The following is a 20870-nucleotide window of genomic DNA, read 5'->3' on the forward strand; positions in this document are numbered from 1 at the left end:
CCGCAGCTGTTCAAGGATGGATTCGACATTCAAGACGGTTCTTCCCGCGTTGTCTTGCTAATGATGATATTGCTTGTGATGATGATGAAATTCTCTGGACAGATCCAGCTAAGCGATGAGATAATGTATGGTATGTTTACTGTAGTATTTTCTGTACAATATTGTCAGTTTTTTTCAGATTATTTTTTATGTTTGTTGTTATTTACTGTAATTGTAACCTGTACTGGATACAATATTTTACGTTTGTCTGTTTGCTGAGCTAACAGTGTTATTATGCACACTACTGTAGTAGCATGAAAACTGGGACATGTTTTGTTGTGATTCTCCATGTTGACTGATTTGGGTATATGGAGAGAAATAAATGATGTTTTCCTCAGTCTGCAGCATTGGTCTTGTGTAGTATTTGTATAGTTGCACTTTCTCTGTGTACTTAATTTACAGCACTCTAATCACTGACAATTAGACTTAGTGAAAGTGTTTTAGGTTAGCAACAGTAGTGTCTAACTGGTTCAAAAAGAATGAAGTCATATGAAATGTGTGTGTTTCATATGGTAACAAAATATTATTTTTATGAAGTCAGGGTATAGTTTTGACAAGTGTTCCATTTTGCAAATGATCTGAAGTGTTGTGCTACTTTGGTGTTGGGTTGTGCTAATTGTGTGTAGTGTTTTGACAAACCGGGCCCTGTTTACAAAATTGTGCTTAAAACAATTGAAAAAAAGACAAAATCCCAGATTCCTACTGCTGTTTCTACATGCTTAAGGTTTTTGAGTATATTGGCATTACATTGTGTTTGTTTATTTGATCATTTAAAAACAAGCTACATGTACAAAATGATTCACTTGATTAAGAATAATCAAGGACAGTGTGAGCGAGGAAAGAGTGTGTGAGAGTGAGAGAGACAGGACGCTGATCAGACAGATGGTTCAGAGATACAAAGTGTCTGAGAACCAAGCGTAGTGTGTGGGCCTCTTTGAGAGACATAGACAGGACAGAGCCATCAAAAACCACACAGACAATACTCTACACAGGCTTATCATGGCTAGGAGCCTCCTGTACATCTCTATACTAACTGGGTCAACACAAAGTTGTGCATCTGTTTCACCTTTTTATTTGAGTAAATCTTGAAATAATTCAAACTTTCAGTGTGATTTTTTACATCTGAAGGTGTAGATTTGAGCTTTCACCAGGAGGTGGCAGTGAAAGACACTTCAAATCACAAGAATGTATTGACAGATATGATGTAAAACCAGATTGCACAGTATATACAAATATGTTTAATATGTATTCTGGTGCTTGCTGAGGATTCTCATGTTTTGCAGTTTGCCCTGACATTCATGTAGACTTTATCAGCTAGAGAGAGAGAGAGAGAGAGAGAGACCATTAGAGCTCTCAAAAATGCTCTTACATACAAAATACTAGTGATATTTAGTGATTTACAGTTACCAAGCACTTAATTAACAGTACATGTTAGAGTCTATTGGGTTAACTTGAATAATATAGAGCTGTTCATTGTTCCTTCTAATTCTAGGAGGAGGATAAAAGGGAAGCAAGACAAGAAAAGGGGGAAGCTAAACTTTCATAAATATAATATTGCTCATAGCGGGCAGAGGGCAGGGGCCCTTGATCCAATGGAAGCAGTTGGGAATGATTATGTTCATGAAATAACCCTGCATGGCACTTTACCCCTCTCTTTTCGACGTCTGCGTCGGCTGGCACAGTGGTACGTGACAATGACAATGGCAATGGTCAGGATCACGTCTGCAATGATGATGCCAGCCATAGTGCCAGGCTCAATCCTGTAGCAGGACGTTTTATCTGGTAGAGGAGGGTGAATCATAGAGAAGATAGATAGGAGGGGACGGAGGACAAGAGTGGGATGAGTGAAGAGTGACGGGAAATATTATTATTTTGGTCCCCATTTTTTAATAATCTGGAATTTGTGTATATCAGTTCTGGTGTTGTGTTTATCATGATACATACTTGTACCTGGGTCAGTCACAACTTTTTCTTGAGGAGAAAAATGAAAAAGATATTGTCAGTGTAATTCTATTATACACTGAGTGTACAAAACATTAAGAACACCTGCTCTTTCCATGACAGACTGACCAGGTGAAACCTATGATCCCTTATTGATGTCACCTGTTAAATACGTTTTAATCAGCGTAGATGACCAGATGCTCTGGTTAGAGCCCGTTTGCGCTGTTCTGTGAAGTAAGTAGTACACAGCGTTGTACCAGATCTTCAGTTTCTTGGCAATTTCTCGCATGGAACAGCCTTCATTTCTCAGAACAAGAATAGACTGAAGAGTTTAAAAAAAAGTTATTTGTTTCTGGACATTTTGAGCCGGAAATCGAACCCACAAATGCTGATTCTCCAGATACTCAACTAGTCTAAAGAAGGCCAGTTGTATTGATTCTTTAAATCAGCACAACAGTTTTCAGCTGTGCTAACATACTTGCAAAAGGATTTTCTAATGATCAATTAGCCTTTTAAAATTATAAACTTGGATTAGCTAACACAACATGCCATTGGAACACAGAACTGATGGTTGCTGATAATGGACCTCTGTACGCCGATGTAGATATTCCATAAAAAATGGACAGAAGAACTCTGCCGTTAACAATGTCTACACTGTATTTCTGATCAATTTCACGTTATTTTAATGAACAAAAAAATTGCTTTTTATTCCTCATCCACCAAACTTTACAGTTAGCACTAATATATATATATATATATATATATATATATATATTCGGACAGGTAGCGCTCTCCTGGCATCTGCCAAACCTAGATTAACCCATCGGACTGACATGGTGAATGCGTGATTCATCACTCCAGAGAATGTGCCACTGCTCCAGAGTCCAATGGCGGCGAGCTTTACAACACACCAGCTGACGCTTGGCATTGCCATGGTGATATTAGGCTTGTGTGTGACTGTTCAGCCATGGAAACCCATTTCATTAAGCTCCCGACGAACAGTTTTTGTGCTGACGTTGCTTCCAGAGGCAGTTTGGAACTCGGTAGTTAGTGTTACAACCGATGACAATTTGTACGCACTACGCACTTCAGCACTTGGCGGTCACATTCTGTGAGCTTGTATGGCCTACCACTTCGGTGACTGAGCCGTTGTTGCTCCTAGATGTTTCCACTTCACAAAAACTGTACTTGCAGTTGACATGGGCAACTCTAGCACACCAGAAATTTCACAAACTGACTTTCTGGAAAGGTGGCATCCTTTCCAAAAGTCACTGAGCTCTTCAGTATGGGCCATTCTACTGCTAATGTTTCTCTATGGAGATTGCATGGCTGTGGGCTTGATTGTATACACTTGTCAGCAAGTGTAGCTGAAATAGCAGAATCCACTAATTTGAATGGATGTCGACATACTTTTGACCATGTCATGTATTTCTCAGATATAGGACAGACACTGCAGACCAAAATTCCTTTAGATTTTTTTGGTGGGACTATCTCTTGTCCCCATTCATGTGGAACTCTATTCGACACATTGTAGAGTCCATGCCCCGACGAATTGAGACTGTTCTGAGGGCAAAAGGGGGCAGTGCAACTCAATATTAGGAAGGTGTTTCTAATGTTTGAGTTACTTAGTGTATACTGTACAGATATAGCTTTAGTAAAAACAATATTACCTATTTCACTGGAATGTCTGAGGGTGAGAAGCCTACATGTAGAACACCAATAGAGGCTGCAGTTTAGTTTCTGTTTACCCAAACTGCTTTGTGGTCTTATTTTCCTGTGTGGGACCACCTTGTATGTGTGCAAGGGTGCAGTCAGAAGCGTGCGCTTACACACACAAACATCAATTCAGATAGGAGTGTGAGTATAGGTGTGAAAGTTCATCACTTACCACAGAGGCAAAAGAAGAGAACCATCAGCAATGCTGCGTTGTCTGACATTCTGTGATTACCACCGTACAATATCTACTTAAACAGAACAGTATTAACATCATTTGTGTCTGCATTTACAAACACAACATCCCTATAGAGACATTTAAAGTCACCACACAAAACATCTGGTTTATTGCAGCATCAATATTCACACCAACATATGAGATGCATGGGTTTCACATGGGAACACAAACTGCTCTGAATTGTTGGTTGTTGCATTGGTTCCCTTGTGTCCAACTTGTCTATAAACAGAAGGCTTAGGGTGCATACTATCCGCATTGACACTGCACACATCTGATTGCCATTTCAGTGGAACAGAAGTAGAGCACCTTAACTAAAAGATTTTCCATACAAAATGTACTTTGAAAAGGTCACCTACATAAGAATGAGTCACATGGTTGTGGGCGTATTTGCAATTGTGAAGATAGGCTAATTAAAAGTTGAATATAAAAAAATAAGAGTCGGATATGCTACACAGAAATTATTATTTTTTTATAATGTAGTTGAACAAAATAATAAACATTCAATTAAAAAAATCTGAATTTACAGATTTAAAATGTAACATACTGAAATGATCTCAATTGAGACAAACATTTCAACGTATGTCTTTTAGTGGAGTGCTATGGAAGCAACACTCCAAGTAAAAAAGAAAGTTAACCAGAATAAACAAAATAATACATCGCAAACAGAATGATCTTACCTTAATGTAAACTTATCTACAGGACCTTCTACAATGATCAGTTACTGTCTTTCACTAGGGCTTGCTAGGAGTTCACTTTTGAATAAATGTTTCACTGCTCCTCCTCCTACTCCTCCCCTGTTTCCCTTATATGTCTGACACACTACATTGCCTGTTTTTAGGTGTAACGGCTGTTTGAAGAATGAGACCAAGATGCAGCGTGGTACGTGTTCATGATTTTTAATAAAACTGAACACTGGAAAAACAAAGCGAACGAAACAGTTCCGCCTGGTGCAGACACAAAAACAGAAAACGACCCACAAAACAAAGGTGGGAAAGGCTACCTAAGTATGGTTCTCAATCAGAGACAACGATAGACAGCTGCCTCTGATTGAGATCCACACCAGGCCAAACAAACAGAAATAGAAAACATAGAACACAAAACAAAGAATGCCCACCCCAATTGAATGTCTTTGATAATTCAATGTTTTACACCCAACTTCTATGTTTTTTTATTTCAGGAGGAGGTTAAGCCTGCACTGAAGCACTTACAGGAGAAGCTGAATGTCTTCAATGACGTTAAACTGACCTGTTTAATGTCATTGACCTGTTTAACGTCATGTGATCGCAGCCACATTTCCACCCTGTGGAATTATGGATGATAGACTGGTGACTGATGTTACTATCAGATACATTCTTGTTTGATATCTCCAGAGCCAGGCTCAGCACACAGAGAGGCAAATCAAGGAGGAGTTTGAGAAGCTTCCTTTGTACCTACAAGAGGAAGAGGAGGTCAGGATAGTTGCACTAAGGGAGGAAGAGAAGCAGAAGAGTCAGAAGATTGAGGAGATGAGCAGAGAGATGTCATCACTGTCAGACACAATCAGAACCATAGAAGAGGAGCTGGGGCCTAAAAGCATAACATTCCTACAGGTAAGGACCACTGTACTTTATAGAGAGCATTCTTCCCCAGGCCTTTGTTATAAATAAGAAAGTGTTCTCAAAATACATGGTATAATAAGAGATGGATAAAATGTATTTTGTTTCTCTGCATAACTACAGTGCCACCTTGGAAAGGTAAGTGATCTGCTTCCAGTCTCTCTCTTCTCAGTGGTTCAGTATCCAACCCCACTGACTCCTGTCTGTCCTTCCAGAACCCAGTGCACATTGCCAGACCGTGAGAGGGTTTCAGGAGGACTGATTGATATGGCAAAACACATGGGTAACCTGCAGTATAGAGTCTGGGAGAAGATGCAGGGCAAGAATTCAATACAGTGAGTATTAGATACAATTGGGGTAAAACTTTAGCGCCACTAAAATGTTCCAACACAGAAAACAAGAAATACGCTTAGTGAATAAAATGTATGATGAATAATGAGATTATGTCCATACCTCAATTTGATTTAATTATGGTATGTTTGTGTTGTCTCTGTTCAGTTCCAGTGACTCTAGACCCCAACACTGCAAACTCATATCTAATCTTGTCTGATGATATACTGCAACTTCCAGACAACCCAGAGAGATTTGATGACTATAAAATGGTCCTGGCCTCTGAGGGCTTTAACTCAGGAACACACGATGAGGTTGGGCACAATACAGGACTGTTCGTTGGTGTGATCACATAGTCTTGCTGGAGGAAGGGAGACTTCGGCATGTGTAGAGGATCCTGGGGTGTGTGGTTTTAAAAGGATAGGTATTTAACGTATGTTCTAATGGTGCCACGTGTTCACAGACTCGATCGCCTAACCGTGAGACAGAAACCCAAGATGGTCAGAGTGCAGCTGGACTGGTACAGAGGAAAGCTGTCATTCTCTGACCCAGATAATAACACACATATACACACATTCACACACACTTTCATTGAGAGAGTCTTTCCATACATCAGGAATCACTGTATTCTCCATCCTCTGAAGGTGTTACCAGTGAAGGTCTCTGTTACAGTGGATACAGCCTCCGTCTGAATCAGGGATTAGCATGTTGAATGAGTCAGTAACACTTACTGAGGCCCTTCACCTGCTGTAACACTCTCATCAGTCAAACAATGATAACTCATCATTGTGTCCACCTTGTCTACAAACAGCAGGTATACACATCTGACTGACATTACAGTAGTGCAGAAATGGAGCAGCTTGATTGGAAACTTTTCCCTTCAGACTATTTAGTGAAAAAGGTCACCTATAAAATAATCATTCACAGGAGGTTGTGGGTGTTAATAAAAAATACAAATAAAGTGTATTTGCCATTGTGAACATAGGTAACTTGCTGATAAAAAGTTGTACATTCTTTAAAAAGTCTGAGTTGGAAATAAGGTGGCATCTGTGTAGCCTATCCCCAAACCATACAGTTCAAACCATCCAATGATACTTATCATGTGTCTTAATTAAGACTTCAATTCAATTCATCAAGTTAAAAAGACTCCATGGGCCATCCTTGTAAAGACGGCTCCTCAGCCCTCCTAACACAGAGGAAAGTGGTAGTTGAGCTTGCATTACACAAGATGGGGTGAGTGTATTAAAGTGTATCAAACAGACACTAGAGGGCATCCTAGCCTTTCTATGAGGACAAAGAAACACTGAATCAGCTGTATAAAAAATGATTAAATCATATGCTGGAGGCTTTGTCCTGTCCTGAAAAGCTAACAAGAGCTGCTAGTAGGCTAAAGGGTCTGGGTTGAATAACCCTTCGATTTTGTCAATCTAGGATAAATTGCCATTAAATTAAAGAATATATGCAGATTGTTCAAATAAATGACTGACTTAATTATTTTCCCCAATAAGCTGAGTTCAAATGGACTTGATCTTAACCCATGCCTGAGAAATACTAAACATGTCAATATAAACACTTTGTGCTAAAATAAGACAAGCCAGATTCATGTCTTTCCTAGCATGCATGTAGACGCTTAACAGTTTGATAAGGAATAGTGGGTGTATGCTTTGATGCTGGATTCCACTCCTGTCATTGGTTTGAGACCAAAGCAGCCAATGAGACTGTTCAGTTAGATTTCCTCATGCAGATACCAACCGCTGCAGTGGAGAGGAACTAAAGGCTTCTAAATAATACAGTAGTATGTGATGATGGCATATAGGAAGATTCCTACTACATCAAGGAAATCTCTTTCTTATTCTCCCTCTCTTTCTGCCCCCCCCACACACACACACACTAGTAGCGACCCGTCATTTAGGGCAGGTGAGAGCTCCACCTGTTTTGAGCCCCACATGCTGTCAATGAAGCATCATTTGTGCCGTGCTCAAAACAACTGTTAACTTTAAAACTGCAAAAACTCAGAATTGTAACTCTGGCCTCTTTCTAGAGCTACGACCTTGAGATCAATGACGTCATCATGATTCAACCTTGTTTTTTTCAGAGTTCACAGTTGTCTTGAAAGCACCATGAATTCAGAGAATGCCAGACTTTGATGACAAAATTTGTACATAAAGGACAACCGCGCCACCTTACAGTAAGGCACAGCACAACAAGGTGAGTCCAGAAATGTATTGATCAGGCCTACCATTTATGCCGCTGCATAAATTATGCAATATGCCAGGGAGATATGTATACTGTAGCTAAGAAATAAATACTAAGTGTATGTTGTGTAGTAAGCTGTTAGTAGCCCATGTGTCTCACCCTAATAGTTTGGTCTATTAATTTAGCCTACTGTTCTGACTTAGTGGTGCACATGTAGCCTATAAGCTGTTTTAGAGAAATGTTATCATTGAATGTTGTAAGAGCTTCCATTGTCTGCTTATATGCCCCTTTATTTATCTTACGGTTCTGACGTGGTGTACAGGGAGAACACTGTACAGCCTATATTCTGAATTCTGTCGCTGTACATTTCAAAAGTGCTAAAAATATAGTTATACTGAATACTGTCCTAGTTTGCTCATTAATGTCTAATCGAAATTACGGATTGCCTCTTATTAAATCAAATCAAACTTTATTTGCCACATGCGCCGAATACAACAAGTGCAGATGTCACGCCCTGGTCGAAGTAATGTATGTTTGTCTTCATTTATTTGGTCAGGCCAGGGTGTGACATGGGTTATTGTGGTGCGTTTTTGTCATGAGGTTTTTGTGGGGTGCCTAGCATAGTCTATGGCTGCCTGAGGTGGTTCTCAATCAGAGTCAGGTGATTTTCGTTGTCTCTGATTGGGAACCATATTTAGGCAGCCATATTCTTTGAGTATGTCGTGGGTGATTGTTCCTGTCTTTGTGTTAGTTGTCACCAGATAGGCTGTATAGGTTTTCTCGTTCCGTTTGTTGTTTTTGTATTGTCGTGTTTATTCGTCATTAAATATGTATCGTATTAACCACGCTGCATTTTGGTCCGACTCTCTTTCGACGGAGGAAAACCATAACAGAATCACCCACCACACCAGGACCAAGCAGCGTGGTGACAGGCAGCGACAGCAGAAGCAGCGAAAAGAGGAATGGACATGGGAGGATGAATTGTTCGGACCCTGGGATCAGCCTGGAGAATATCGCCGCCCCAAAGAAGAACTGGAGGCGGCGAGAGCTGAGAGGTGCTGGTATGAGGAGAAGCAACAGCGGCAGCAGGAGCAACAATATCGGGACTACACTACTTGGGAGGAAATAGACAGGTGGGCGGTCGACCCAGAGAGAGTGCCGGAGCCCGCCTGGGATTCTCTGGAGTAGTGCGAGGGGGGCTCAGGGAGAGTGTGGCTGAGTCAGCGTTCAGACTTGAGCCAAATCCCCCTGTTTATCGTGAGGAGCCAAGGAGGAGACCAGAACCAGAGCCGGTGTTGGAGGTGAGTGAAGCAGAGACTGTGGAGGAGTTAATGGGGAAAGTGGAGGAGAGAGTTATGAGGGAGTTGCTAGTTTGGTGCTTTAAATACGATATTCGCCCGACGGAGCGTGTCAGGGATTTAATGGCACCTGGGTCAGCGCTCCATACTCGTCCTGAGGTGCGTGTTAGTTGACTGGTGAAAATTGTGCCAGCCTCACGCACTAGGCCTCCTGTGTACCTACCTAGCCTTGCACGTCCTGTGCCAGTCATGCTCTCAGGCTCTCCAGTACGCCTTCACGGTCCGGTCCATCCTGTGCCACCTTCACACACCAGTCCTCCGGTGGCAGCTCCCCGCACCAGGCTTCCTGTGCGTGTCCTCGGTCCAGTACCACCAGTGCCAGCACCACGCACCAGGCCTTCAGTGCACCTCGCCTGTTTAGCGCAGCCAGAGTATTCCTCCTCTACAGCACTGCCGGAGCCTCCCGCCTGTTCAGCGCAGCCAGAGCCTTCCTCCTCTCCAGCGCTGCTGGAGTCTCCCGCCTGTTCAGCGCAGCCAGAGCCTTCCTCCTCTACAGCGCTGCTGGAGTCTCCCGCCTGTTTAGCGCAGCCAGAGCCTTCCTCCTCTCCTGTGCTGCCGGAGTCTCCCGCCTGTTCAGCGCTGCCAGAGCCTACCTCCTCTACAGCGCTGCTGGAGTCTCCTGCCTGTTCAGCGCAGCCAGAGCTGCCAGCCTGCATGAAGCAGCCTGAGCTGTCAGTCTGCATGGAGCAGCCAGAGCTGTCAGTCTGCATGGAGCAGCCAGAGCAGCTAGATCCGCCAGTCAGCCAGGATCCGCCAGTCAGCCAGGATCCGACAGTCAGCCATGATCTTCCAGATCTGCCAGTCAGCCAGACACTTCCAGATCTGCCAGTCAACCAGACTCTTCCAGATCTGCCAGTCAACCAGACTCTTCCAGATCTGCCAGTCAACCAGACTCTTCCAGATCTGCCAGTCAACCAGACACTTCCAGATCCGCCAGTCAACCAGACACTTCCAGATCCGCCAGTCAACCAGACTCTTCCAGATCTGCCAGTCAACCAGACTCTTCCAGATCTGCCAATCAACCAGACACTTCCAGATCCGCCAGTCAACCAGACACTTCCAGATCCGCCAGCCAGCCAGGATCTGCCGGAGCCAACTACCTGCCTGAGCTTCCTCTCAGTGCTGAGCTTTCTCTCAGTGCTGAGCTTCCTCTCAGTGCTGAGCTTCCCCTCAGTCCCGAGCTTCCCCTCAGTCCCAAGCTACCCCTCAGTCCCGAGCTACCCCTCAGTCCCGAGCTACCCCTCAGTTCTGAGCTGCCTCAGTCCCGAGCTGCCCCTCAGTCCCGAGCTGCCCCTCAGTCACGAGCTGCCCCTCAGTCCAGTGGGGCTCTGGGTGAGGACTACTAGGCCATGGTCGGCGGCGAGGGTGGACTATCCTAGGACGCGAGGGGGAGGAACTAAGACATTTATGGAGTGGGGTCCACGTCCCGCGCCGGAGCCGCCACCATGGACAGACGCCCACCCGGACCCTCCCTATTGTTTTGATGTGCATCCGGGTGTCCGCACCTTAGGGGGTGGGGGGGGGTTCTGTCACGCCCTGGTCGAAGTAATGTATGTTTGTCTTCATTTATTTGGTCAGGCCAGGGTGTGACATGGGTTATTGTGGTGCGTTTTTGTCATGGGGTTTTTGTGGGGTGTCTAGCATAGTCTATGGCTGCCTGAGGCGGTTCTCAATCAGAGTCAGGTGATTTTCGTTGTCTCTGATTGGGAACCATATTTAGGCAGCCATATTCTTTGAGTATGTCGTGGGTGATTGTTCCTGTCTTTGTGTTAGTTGTCACCAGATAGGCTGTATAGGTTCTCGTTTTTGTCGTGTTTATTCGTCATTAAATATGTATCGTATTAACCACGCTGCATTTTGGTCCGACTCTCTTTCGACGGAGGAAAACCGAAACAGCAGACTTTACCGTGAAATGCTTACTTACAAGCCCTTAACCAACAGTGCAGTTCTAGAGGAAGAAAATATTTACCAAGTAGGCTAAAATAAAAGGTAATACTAAAAAGTAACACAATAAGAATAAAAATAACGATGCTATATACAGGGGGCACCAGTACCGAGTCAGTGTGCAGGGGTATAGGCTTGTTGAGGTAATATGTACATGTAGCTGGGTGCGAAGTGACTATGTATAGGTAACAAACAAACAGCGAATAGCAGCAGTGTACAAGGGGGGTTCAATGTAAATTGTCCGATGGCGATTTTTATGAATTGTTCAGCAGTCTAATGGCTTGGGAGTATAAGCTGTTGCGGAGACTTTTGGTCCTAGACTAGGCGCTCCGGTACTGCTTGCCGTGCAGTAGCAGAGAACTGGAGTCTCTGACAATTTTATGGCTTTCCTCTGACACCGCCTATTACATAGGTCCTGGATGGCAGGAAGCTTGGCCATAGTGATGTACTGGGCTGTTCGCACTACCCTCTGTAGCACCTTACATGTCGGATGCAGAGCATTTACCATACCAGGCGGTGATGCAACCAGTCAGGATGCTCTTGATGGTGCAGCTGTAGAACCTTTTGAGGATCTGGGGACCCATGCCAAATCTTTTCAGTCTCATGAGGGAGAAAAGTTTTTGTTGTGTCCTCTTCTCGACTGTCTTGGTATGTTTGGACCATGATAGTTTGTTGGTGATGTGGACACCAAGGAACATGAAACTCTCGACCCGCTCCCCTATAGCCCCATCGATGTTAATGGGGGTCCTGTTCGGCTCGCCTTTTCCTGTAATCCACGATCAGCTCCTTTGTCTTGCTCACATTGAGGGAGAGGTTGTTGTCCTTGCACCACACGGTCAGGTCTCTGGCCTGATCCCTATAGGTTATTTCATCGTTGTCGGTGATCAGGCCTACCATTGTTGTCAGAAAACGTAATCATGGTGTTGGAGTCGTGTTTGGCCACGCAGGTGTGGGTGAACAGGGAATACAGAAGGGGACTAAGTACACACCCCTGAGGGACCCCAGTGTTAAGGAACAGCGTGGCAGATGCGTTGTTAGCAGTCTTACCACCTGGGGGCGGCCTGTCAGGAAGTCCAGGATCCAGTTGCATAGTGAGGTGTTTAGTCCCAGAGTCCTTAGCTTAGTGATGAGCTTAATGGGCACTATGGTGTTGAACGCTGAGCTGTAGTCGATAGGTGTTCCTTTTGTCCAGGTGAGAAAGGGCGGTGTGGAGTACGATTGAGATTGCGTCATCGGTGGATCTGTTGGGGCGGTATGCAAATTGGAGCGGATCTAGGGTGTCCGGGAGGATGCTGTTGATGTGAGCCATGACTAGCCTTTCAAAGCACTTCATGGCTACCGACGCTTGTCGTCCCCCTTTTTCATAGTTTGTACATCTCAATTGTCATTAGAAACCACAATTTTAAGGTTTCAGCAAGTCAGCCATATCATCTATGTTTTTTTAAGGCAGTAAATAAGGCTGAATGGACTGTTTCACTGCCAAACAAGGCTCCGCTCATAGCCAGGTGTAGCAGTGGGAAGATGTTGGGTCTAGTGTTGGGACAGCTTTATGTAAGCCGTTTGTGATCAGTTTGTCATCGTTATACTGCAATTAATGTATTGTTTAGTGTTGTGTTGTGTAGTGGCTTTACTGGCATGCATACCACTTTTTGCCCCACCAAGATTTACATGCTAAAATCCCACACACACAAAACACATACAAACAAAGGTGACCTGGTAGCCAAAATCATCCCCACACTTTGAGTCAGAATATAATAATTCATTGTTAATTCAGAAAATATTCTGGAAAGTTAGTTGTCTAACATAACAAATATTATCTCTGTCTACACCCTCCTCTTCGCTCCCTCCATCTCTGAGCAAGTGGAGCGTAGCGCTGCGCTTTGATGTGGTGCTCTTGCGCACCCAATGTTCAGCCTATAGTGGGCGTGGTGTTGGAAATGGAGATGGCGTCACCGGCAACGTGTTATGTGTGTACATAGTAGCAAGATTACAACGAGCCTGTGACAGAAGAGACACACGAGTCATATCATACAAGTCTGACACTTACAGCAGGACCAGGAATCGCTGCGAATTCAAACCCTGAAGAAGAGGCACCAAATATTTTGGACCAAGAGGAGCTGACAAGGTGCTACAAAGAAAAGGGGATTCTGACATGCACTGGCAGAAATGTGAGTGTTTATTATGTTGATGATGAATACTACATTGTCTCGCAGGCTACTAATACGCCTAGCTACGAATATTGTGATCATATAGCGGATGTTGTGACATTGACAATCAAAAGCTATTGTTTACATTCTCTTTCTGCTCAGATTTGAACATCCATTCGTACTGTCTAAGTTACATAATTGTTTTGATTAATAAGTGGCAAGTAGCCTACAAGTCATGACTAACATTCAAAGTAAATGAGGGTTGTTATAAAGTGGGCAGGCCTGTATCATATCATACAATTGAATGCATCAAACTAATGTGAGATTATTAAAAACGTTAATATTAAGAAGTTAAGTCAGCAATACAGGCAATGATGAAAACAATAGCCTACTTTTGCGTATTGAAAACAGACAGCGGGGAAACCCTCGCAACCCTCGCCCATGTTGGCTACACCTCAGTTCACCTTTTAACGGTGGGTGTGAAGGGGGATTCTGGATAGGCTATTTTACACACGCAATAATGAACTTGATTTTGGTCAGAGTGCTACTGCCGGCGACGGACATATAGTGTAGCATACTAGTCAATCCTATGCAATATATTAGTCTACACGGTGCCACAGTCATTGAGGAAGTTCAATTCGTTTTCTCTGCTCGGCACCACGGTATCATATTGAGCCAGTAAACAGAAAGGTCTTCGGAATCCCCGCCGCCCACGCGCATGACTGAATGGACAGGGGTTTCCGCGATTTAAATATTACATCGCAACAACGTTCAGACAGGGTATCGCAGCAGCTCTGACTCCTTGTCATGGATCGTTTAACTAACGTCCCAACTTTGACAACTGTAAAAATCGACATTTGAAGATGTTTAGTGCAATAGGCTGATGTAAAGAACTTTCTGCACTGATATAATTATTTGTCTGCCTAATGATGTACTGTAACTCGGTAGAAATGGACTTGTAGAGTACTACGTGCATTAGTCTATACCCAAACTCAAGTAGAAATATGCTTTATAGAGCACTACATCACTATGTAGGTGATATTACAGAATACTGCTGGTACCTTTGTTGCCTGTTTGGTGACAAAGAACATTATTGAGGACAGTTCTCCCTCTCTGTGGGTGTTTTAAAATAAATATTGGCTTTGGACGTGGACAGTAGACTGCATTTAAGGGTTAATACCCGACTGTAGCCTATCCTGTATCTGTAGGGGGTTATTCTACCCCCATGATGCACTACTAGTCAAATATTTGCATTATATTATTTTTGGGGAGGCACATCTGCTGTCTACAATATGCACCAGTGAACAGAGCTGCCCTTCCGTGTGTAGATCACCCTTTCTTTCTCACCCCTGTGAGGCATCCCCTCTATTAGTATTCATCCCTCCTATACTGTGTTGAAGGTTGAGAAATGACGTCAGGGGGATTGACTTTACAGTATCTGATGATGTATTGTATGAAGATGATCTCATTAGATACATAGGAATAAAGTCTTGAGATGGTCACAACCGTTTTCAGTTTCATTTTACCAATACGTCATAGTTTGGCAAATTGATTCTCATTTGGCCCATGACAGTAGTAGCAATGCATTTTTTATATAATATAATACAATAGGAGTCTCTTACAGTAATGTTTATAATCATTGTTATAAGGTATGAAATTTGCACATGTAATTGATGTAATGTGTCATTTTAGTTTAGCTATAATTCCTTGGCATCTCCCAACTCATTTTTAGTTATGCAAGTGCCAGTAGTCTGTCTTTTATTCCTTACTCAGCAAGACAGTAAACTGAGGAAAGAGAAAATATATGAGGGAAAAAATTGAGAGACAAGTAAAACTCAGGCCCAGGAGAAGTGAGAGACAAGGAACAGAATGTTAATAACTTTTGGAGTTTCCACAATTGCAGAACAGAAAGGCAGTTCCTCCTTTGTATCCATTTGAGTGGCTTCAAGTGAAACCAAACTTTCCTCTTTGTGAGAGGGATACTTAAAGTGAAAACGCAACACACCCCTCACCCAGGCATTCACTATACTTTCGCTCTCAAGTCAGCGATTTTGACATTCCACTGAAACTGTGTTGATGGCACTACAAAAGTGTGTTTTTATAACTCCTTCCTATGTTCACCGAACCCCCTTGGGGAATAGATGAGACTCCTGTAGCATTCAAATATGTTATTGCATCTAGACCAAAAACTCAGGCTCACCCCCCAAAAAGCCCCCTTTCTATGGCCTGATTGTCTTCCAAGAAAAAGACAGGTGATGTGAGATGTCTGCGAGAAACAATCTACTCCATGACCACATTTATGAATCATCATGCTAATAGTCAGACACTATGTTATGGCTGCCAGCCCAGTCACACAGCAGAGCAGACATGGCCCACGTTTATATGTTCACTCTTCACTTCTGGGTTGTAACGTGCTCTCGGCACACACAGCAGCGACAGGAAGGTGCTGTGGTTTACCATAGACAGCGTAACGGAGATAGACAGGAAAGAGTCACAGAAAATGTGTAGTGGCAAGCCTCCACAAGGTAGTGGTTCTATTGAATTTGTCTGTTAGTTCTGACCTCACAGACTGTTTTCCTAATGGAATAGGTTCCTCAGAGCTCTCTCTCTACCTGTTTATGCTCCTCGGTGGAAATGTCGCTTTGTCTTTCACGTGCGGGGTGATGACTTTGAGGAAAAACTACCCTGTTTTGCTGCACACAAGCAATATCAAGCTGGAAACCTCAGATACCTATATTTTTCACCACTATCTCTCTTTCCTCTGGCTGCTGAATGGAACAGAAAGTAATGGGGGAAAATAGTAAACATGATATCATAGATGAATCATGGGAAATCACAGAGCTGGAGGAGAATGGCCTCTTTTTGCCAATCCTTTCAATCCAAAAACTAAAGAATGAAGCGTTATCCAAAATGACCACATTACTTCATATTATGTCATAACATTATACCAACAGCTTTAGCGGTGTCGCTCTGTAGTAATACATGTCTGATAAGAATAGTAGACCATTGTAGAAAAGCACCGCAATAGAGAACAAATGTCACAGTCGACTTCATTACTATCCACCAAAGAACATTCATTGCATCATTACCTTTGTCTCCACAGCACCGAAGGAGAAGCTGTGTTACACTCTTCCCACAGTGAAGAAACTCCTGGAGCAGAAGAGGAAGAGGGAGACCTCCTCGACGGCAACAACCAGTACCGGTGTCTCCACTGCCACTGTCCTCTCCCAACAGGTGTCAACACCAGAGAAGTCTACCTCAACAGGTGAGTACTGCTTGAAGCACCCATGTAAGCCCTTTCCAACCCAACCAGACCTGGGTCAAATACATTGTCAAATTATTCAAATACTTTTCCTTTGACAATGACAGATGGGTTAACTTGTGACCCTCCCAGGTGTAGCCAGCAGCTACTCAGACATGGCAGTGGGGTATGAGAGATGGGGTCGTATGGATGAGCACCAAGCCCTCTTGGCCATACAGGAAGGTCCATTCTCCCCTATGGGGAACAATTACTTCTCCAGCCCATCCTCCTCAATGGAATACAGCCATACTCTTGCCTACAGCCCTCAGATGGTCTCCAGCTACAACACACGGCAGATGCAGGACTACCCAGACACCAGGATGCCTCAGCATTATGTAAGGAGGACTGGTTTCTCGAACAGAAGCAATTTATTTTGACTACTTGTTGTTCACATGCTATTAAGTACATGAACAGCATGTGCTATAGCATTTATGATGATACCAATATTTTTCCTTCACAGACGGAGTGTCCAGTGACCGAGGCTGTGTCTAGTTTGGTTCCTTCTGGGCCCCTGCAGACTGCTGTCTTCTCCTGGTCGTCGGGGGCCCTGGGCCCCACAGAACCTGTCCAGCAGGTGTTTAGTGGCCAGATGGATGTCACTAAGCTGGAGGAAGCCAGGATGTTCCTCAGAGGGATGGACTACAGCAGAATCACCTGGCAGGATGACGACGGAGACACGTAAGTGTGTGTGTGTCATCAGCTTGTGACCTGATTTTGAGAAAGTAGACATGACTAAGTTTGAGAAAATGTTAAGAGAAACTTTGCAAATAAAAATAAAGTGTATTATGTCTCATGAGACTTTATAACATTTTCGACTGTAGGTGTCACCTGAAACCAATTTGTCACGTTGCCTTGTCTTGTCAGGATTCTGCATATCTATACAGCCAAGGGCCTGAGGGAGTATGCATTCGCTGCAGCAGAGAGGCTTGCTGAGCTGGGCAGGCTAGACTCCAAGGAACACAAGGGGAAGGTATGCACTAAGAAGACACTTCTTCTTTAGAGAACACAGGATTGAGTTCAACACAAATGAGATGCTTCCTCTAAAATAAATGTGTGGATGCCATACATGGTGAGCCTTAGTTTAATAGCATTACCCCCCCTCCTCTCCTGTATCCCAGACTGCTTTGCTGGTGGCGGTGACTGCTAACCATCCGGAAATCGTCCAGGATCTGTTGTCTTTAGGAGCGGATATAAATGCCTGTGATGTCAAAGGTCAAACAGCACTTCATCTTGCTGCCACCTATGGCTTCCCCAGGGTTATGCAGGTAAACCAACAGCACTGCCTTCAACCAAAGTTATCATCTGTTAGGGCTCAATCTAGATAAATAACAGAATGATGTGAATAACCATTTTCAATCTTTGGATCTGTATTTGTAGGTTATTCTCTCCATTGGGCCTGAAGTGAACCTGGAGGCTCGCAATTTTGAAGGTAACATCCAGCTTATGTTAAATGAGACGAACACAACCATTACTCAAAAGACATCTGACAAATGATATAGTAAGACAACAGAATAAGTAACAACAATAGAATACACTTTTTTCCCCACTCCTATCTCAGGTCTGACTCCTCTGCACTGTGCAGCCATCTCCTACAGTGGCACCCTGAAGACTCTCTCCTCCCTCTCCTCCACAGGGCTGGATGATGCCAGTATCCATGCCCTGGCAGAGGAGAAGCTCTCCTGGCTGCAAATGCTACTTAACACCGGAGCCTCCCTGACCAGCCAGGTACTGAATGCACTACTTAAATGTAACGTACCAGAGTTAGTATTTTAGAGCCAGTGTTCTACAAGAGGTGCCAGTACTCAATAAGTAGAAAACACCATCTATACCTCCGTCCTCCCAAGGGAATGGCATGGTTCGTTTTGGTAGAAAATACATCTAATCTGGAGCTATTAGTCAGCTTTTTGTCTACCCAATCTCACACCTGCAAAAATCTATGATGGGTTTTGAATATTTTCCTCACTTTCGATGCATTGCGGTTTCCTTTGGAGGCTTCATACAGTGTTTTCCTCTGTTTCCAGGAAATCAAAAGTAACAAGACTGTTCTTCACCTGGCTGTGAAGGAGGGGAACATCCAGCTGGTTCGCCATCTGCTGAAAACCCCCCTGGACAACATGAGGGACTTTGTCAACATGAAGGTCAGTTCTGCTGTGAGATTGTCCGCTCTTCAAAAGTGTAGAGAAACTGACCTGTGTCCTGAGACTCCATGAAAAGAGAAAGGAGAGGTAGAACATCTTCAGCAGTGTGTGAAAAGGTGAAAGGAAAAGAGTGAAAAGAAAGGGAGACTCATCGACAGTGTGTGCATATCTAATTATTGCCTTAGTGTTGGTCAATACTCACAGCTTCATGATTCCCTTTACCTCCTCACCGGCAGGCCCACGGTCATACCGCACTGCACATGGCTGCTGGTCTCCATGGCAGCCCACACCAGGAGGAGATGCTGAGGCTGCTGCTGAGCAGAGGGGCCGACCCCAGCATCCGCAACCTGGAGAACGACCAGCCTGCACACCTGCTGCAGAGTGGACCCCACGGGGAACAGGTGAGCAGTCAGACAGACAGACAAATGGCCATTTTGTTTCATTCATATAATCTCAGCTCACCTATTCCTGTCCCGTCTGTTTTCAGCTCAAACTCATCCTGAAGAAGCGAAGTGCTTCCTCTCGTCGACGTGTAATGTCCTTACAGGACCAAGAGTGACCCGGACTACTTTTTATGTCCCTGTGTATCCCTCCACCTCTTTTCAGAGGAAGTACTGAAGGTCTGTACTGTAGGTTGAATCCAGACATCTGTACTTCCAACAGGCAGGGATTCTAGCGTATCTTCATGTGAGGATTTTCAAATACTGTGAATCTCTAATATATACTAGAGCATTCACTTTGAAACTATATGTTTTATTGACATGATTTTGGTCCCTATCTGAATTCAGTTAGCAATGACGTTTATGTATTTTTATATCTTAATGGGCAGCTATTGTTATTGTTTAATGGATATCTAGCAATGAGCAGTGGTAACAGGTGGTATTCCAGTCCCCCCTGACATTACTGTCACTCAGTACAACCTTGATTTCTATGATAATCGTTTACATTATATTCAAAGCTTCCGAGACTCATTGTATGAGTATCCCCCCAGCCGGGAAGCCCTCCTTAGCGGCATATCTGGGGAGGGTTTCTGGGCTCCCACCCCCACTCATTCTCTTGTCAAAACATCGCACCATGGTCAGAAATCATATTGGTTTGTTGAAAGGTGGATGTTGTTTCACTAAGCATGTGACACAGTGTACCATTGTGCTCATGCTTTCAATGTTGCTTATAACTTATCTAGGTCTTTTCTTTTTATATTTGATATACTCACAGCACTCATTGCTAATATATTGCTAATATATTGTCATTGGTGGAAAAACTACTCAAGTATGACTTTTGAGTAAAGGTACCAAATGACTCAACTAAAAGTGAAAGTCACCCAGTAAAATATTACTTCAGTAAAAGTGTAAAGTATTTCGTTTTAAATATACTTAAGCACCAAAAGTAAATGGAATTGCTGAAATGTACTTAAGTATCAAAAGTAAAAGCATTAATTATTACAAATCCTTTTATTATGCAAACCAGACAGCACAATATTTTTACATTTTTTAAATTTACAGATAGCCAGAGGCACACTACAACACTCGTTTGTGTTAAGTGAGTCTGCCAGATCAGAGGCAGTAGGGATGACCAGGGATTTTCTTTTGATAAGTGCGTGAACTGGACCATTTCCCTGTCAAAATGTAACAAGTATGTTTGGTTGTCAGAGATAATGTATGGAGTAAAAAGTACATTATTTTCTTTATGAATGTAGTGAAGTAAAAGTAAAAGTTGCAAAAAATGAATAGTAAAGTACAGATACCCCCCCAAAACATAGTACTTTAAAGTATTTTTTACTTGAAGTACTTTACACCACTGTATATGGTCTCATTCATACTATGACTTATGAAAATAACATTTTACATTTACTGTGTAAAGGGAATATGTTGATATTGACCACACATGCTATATAATATTATATAACATATCAACAGTGTATACAATGTAG

At 43.3% G+C, this 20870-nt stretch overlaps 2 protein-coding genes across 4 annotated transcripts; one reads left to right on the forward strand and one right to left on the reverse strand.

Moving 5' to 3' along the window:
• Positions 1–1088: 1088 nt before the first annotated feature.
• On the reverse strand, positions 1089–4707 carry hcst (hematopoietic cell signal transducer). Of its 2 annotated transcripts, none has more exons than XM_035751442.2 (5): positions 4609–4707; positions 3869–3941; positions 1990–2010; positions 1687–1818; positions 1089–1353 (listed from the first exon to the last, which is right to left on the reverse strand). In XM_035751442.2, exons 2-5 carry the CDS (start codon positions 3915–3917, stop codon positions 1310–1312), a joined length of 246 nt encoding a protein of 81 aa, XP_035607335.1. In that variant the 5' UTR covers positions 3918–3941; positions 4609–4707; the 3' UTR covers positions 1089–1309. The 2 variants fall into 2 exon arrangements, with proteins under 2 accessions (XP_035607335.1, XP_035607333.1); XM_035751440.2 differs by having other exon boundaries at positions 1984–2010.
• Positions 4708–13123: 8416 nt separating this feature from the next.
• LOC118367795 (NF-kappa-B inhibitor delta) lies at positions 13124–20830 on the forward strand. Of its 2 annotated transcripts, none has more exons than XM_035751445.2 (11): positions 13124–13522; positions 16605–16766; positions 16896–17137; positions 17263–17480; positions 17667–17772; positions 17921–18067; positions 18180–18231; positions 18436–18527; positions 18824–18940; positions 19177–19341; positions 19428–20830. In XM_035751445.2, the coding sequence occupies exons 1-11, from the start codon at positions 13507–13509 to the stop codon at positions 19497–19499; spliced, it is 1389 nt and encodes a 462-aa protein (XP_035607338.2). In that variant the 5' UTR covers positions 13124–13506; the 3' UTR covers positions 19500–20830. The 2 variants fall into 2 exon arrangements, with proteins under 2 accessions (XP_035607338.2, XP_035607336.2); XM_035751443.2 differs by having other exon boundaries at positions 13125–13522; positions 18361–18527.
• Positions 20831–20870: the final 40 nt, after the last annotated feature.

This window comes from Oncorhynchus keta, chromosome 34 (assembly GCF_023373465.1).
Source record: "Oncorhynchus keta strain PuntledgeMale-10-30-2019 chromosome 34, Oket_V2, whole genome shotgun sequence".
Classification (NCBI taxonomy): domain Eukaryota; kingdom Metazoa; phylum Chordata; class Actinopteri; order Salmoniformes; family Salmonidae; genus Oncorhynchus; species Oncorhynchus keta.

Coding starts and splice junctions, on each gene's coding strand:
- hcst (XM_035751440.2), bottom strand. CDS start 3,917: ATGTCAGACAACGCAGCATTGCTGATGGTTCTCTTCTTTTGCCTCTGT. Junction 1,819..1,983: donor TGTGACTGACCCAGGTACAA/GTATGTATCATG, acceptor CTCCTCTACCAG/ATAAAACGTCCTGCTACAGG. Junction 1,354..1,686: donor CAGACGTCGAAAAGAGAGGG/GTAAAGTGCCAT, acceptor CTCTCTCTCTAG/CTGATAAAGTCTACATGAAT.
- LOC118367795 (XM_035751443.2), top strand. Junction 18,232..18,360: donor GGAGGCTCGCAATTTTGAAG/GTAACATCCAGC, acceptor CTCCTATCTCAG/GTCTGACTCCTCTGCACTGT. Junction 18,528..18,823: donor GAGCCTCCCTGACCAGCCAG/GTACTGAATGCA, acceptor CTCTGTTTCCAG/GAAATCAAAAGTAACAAGAC.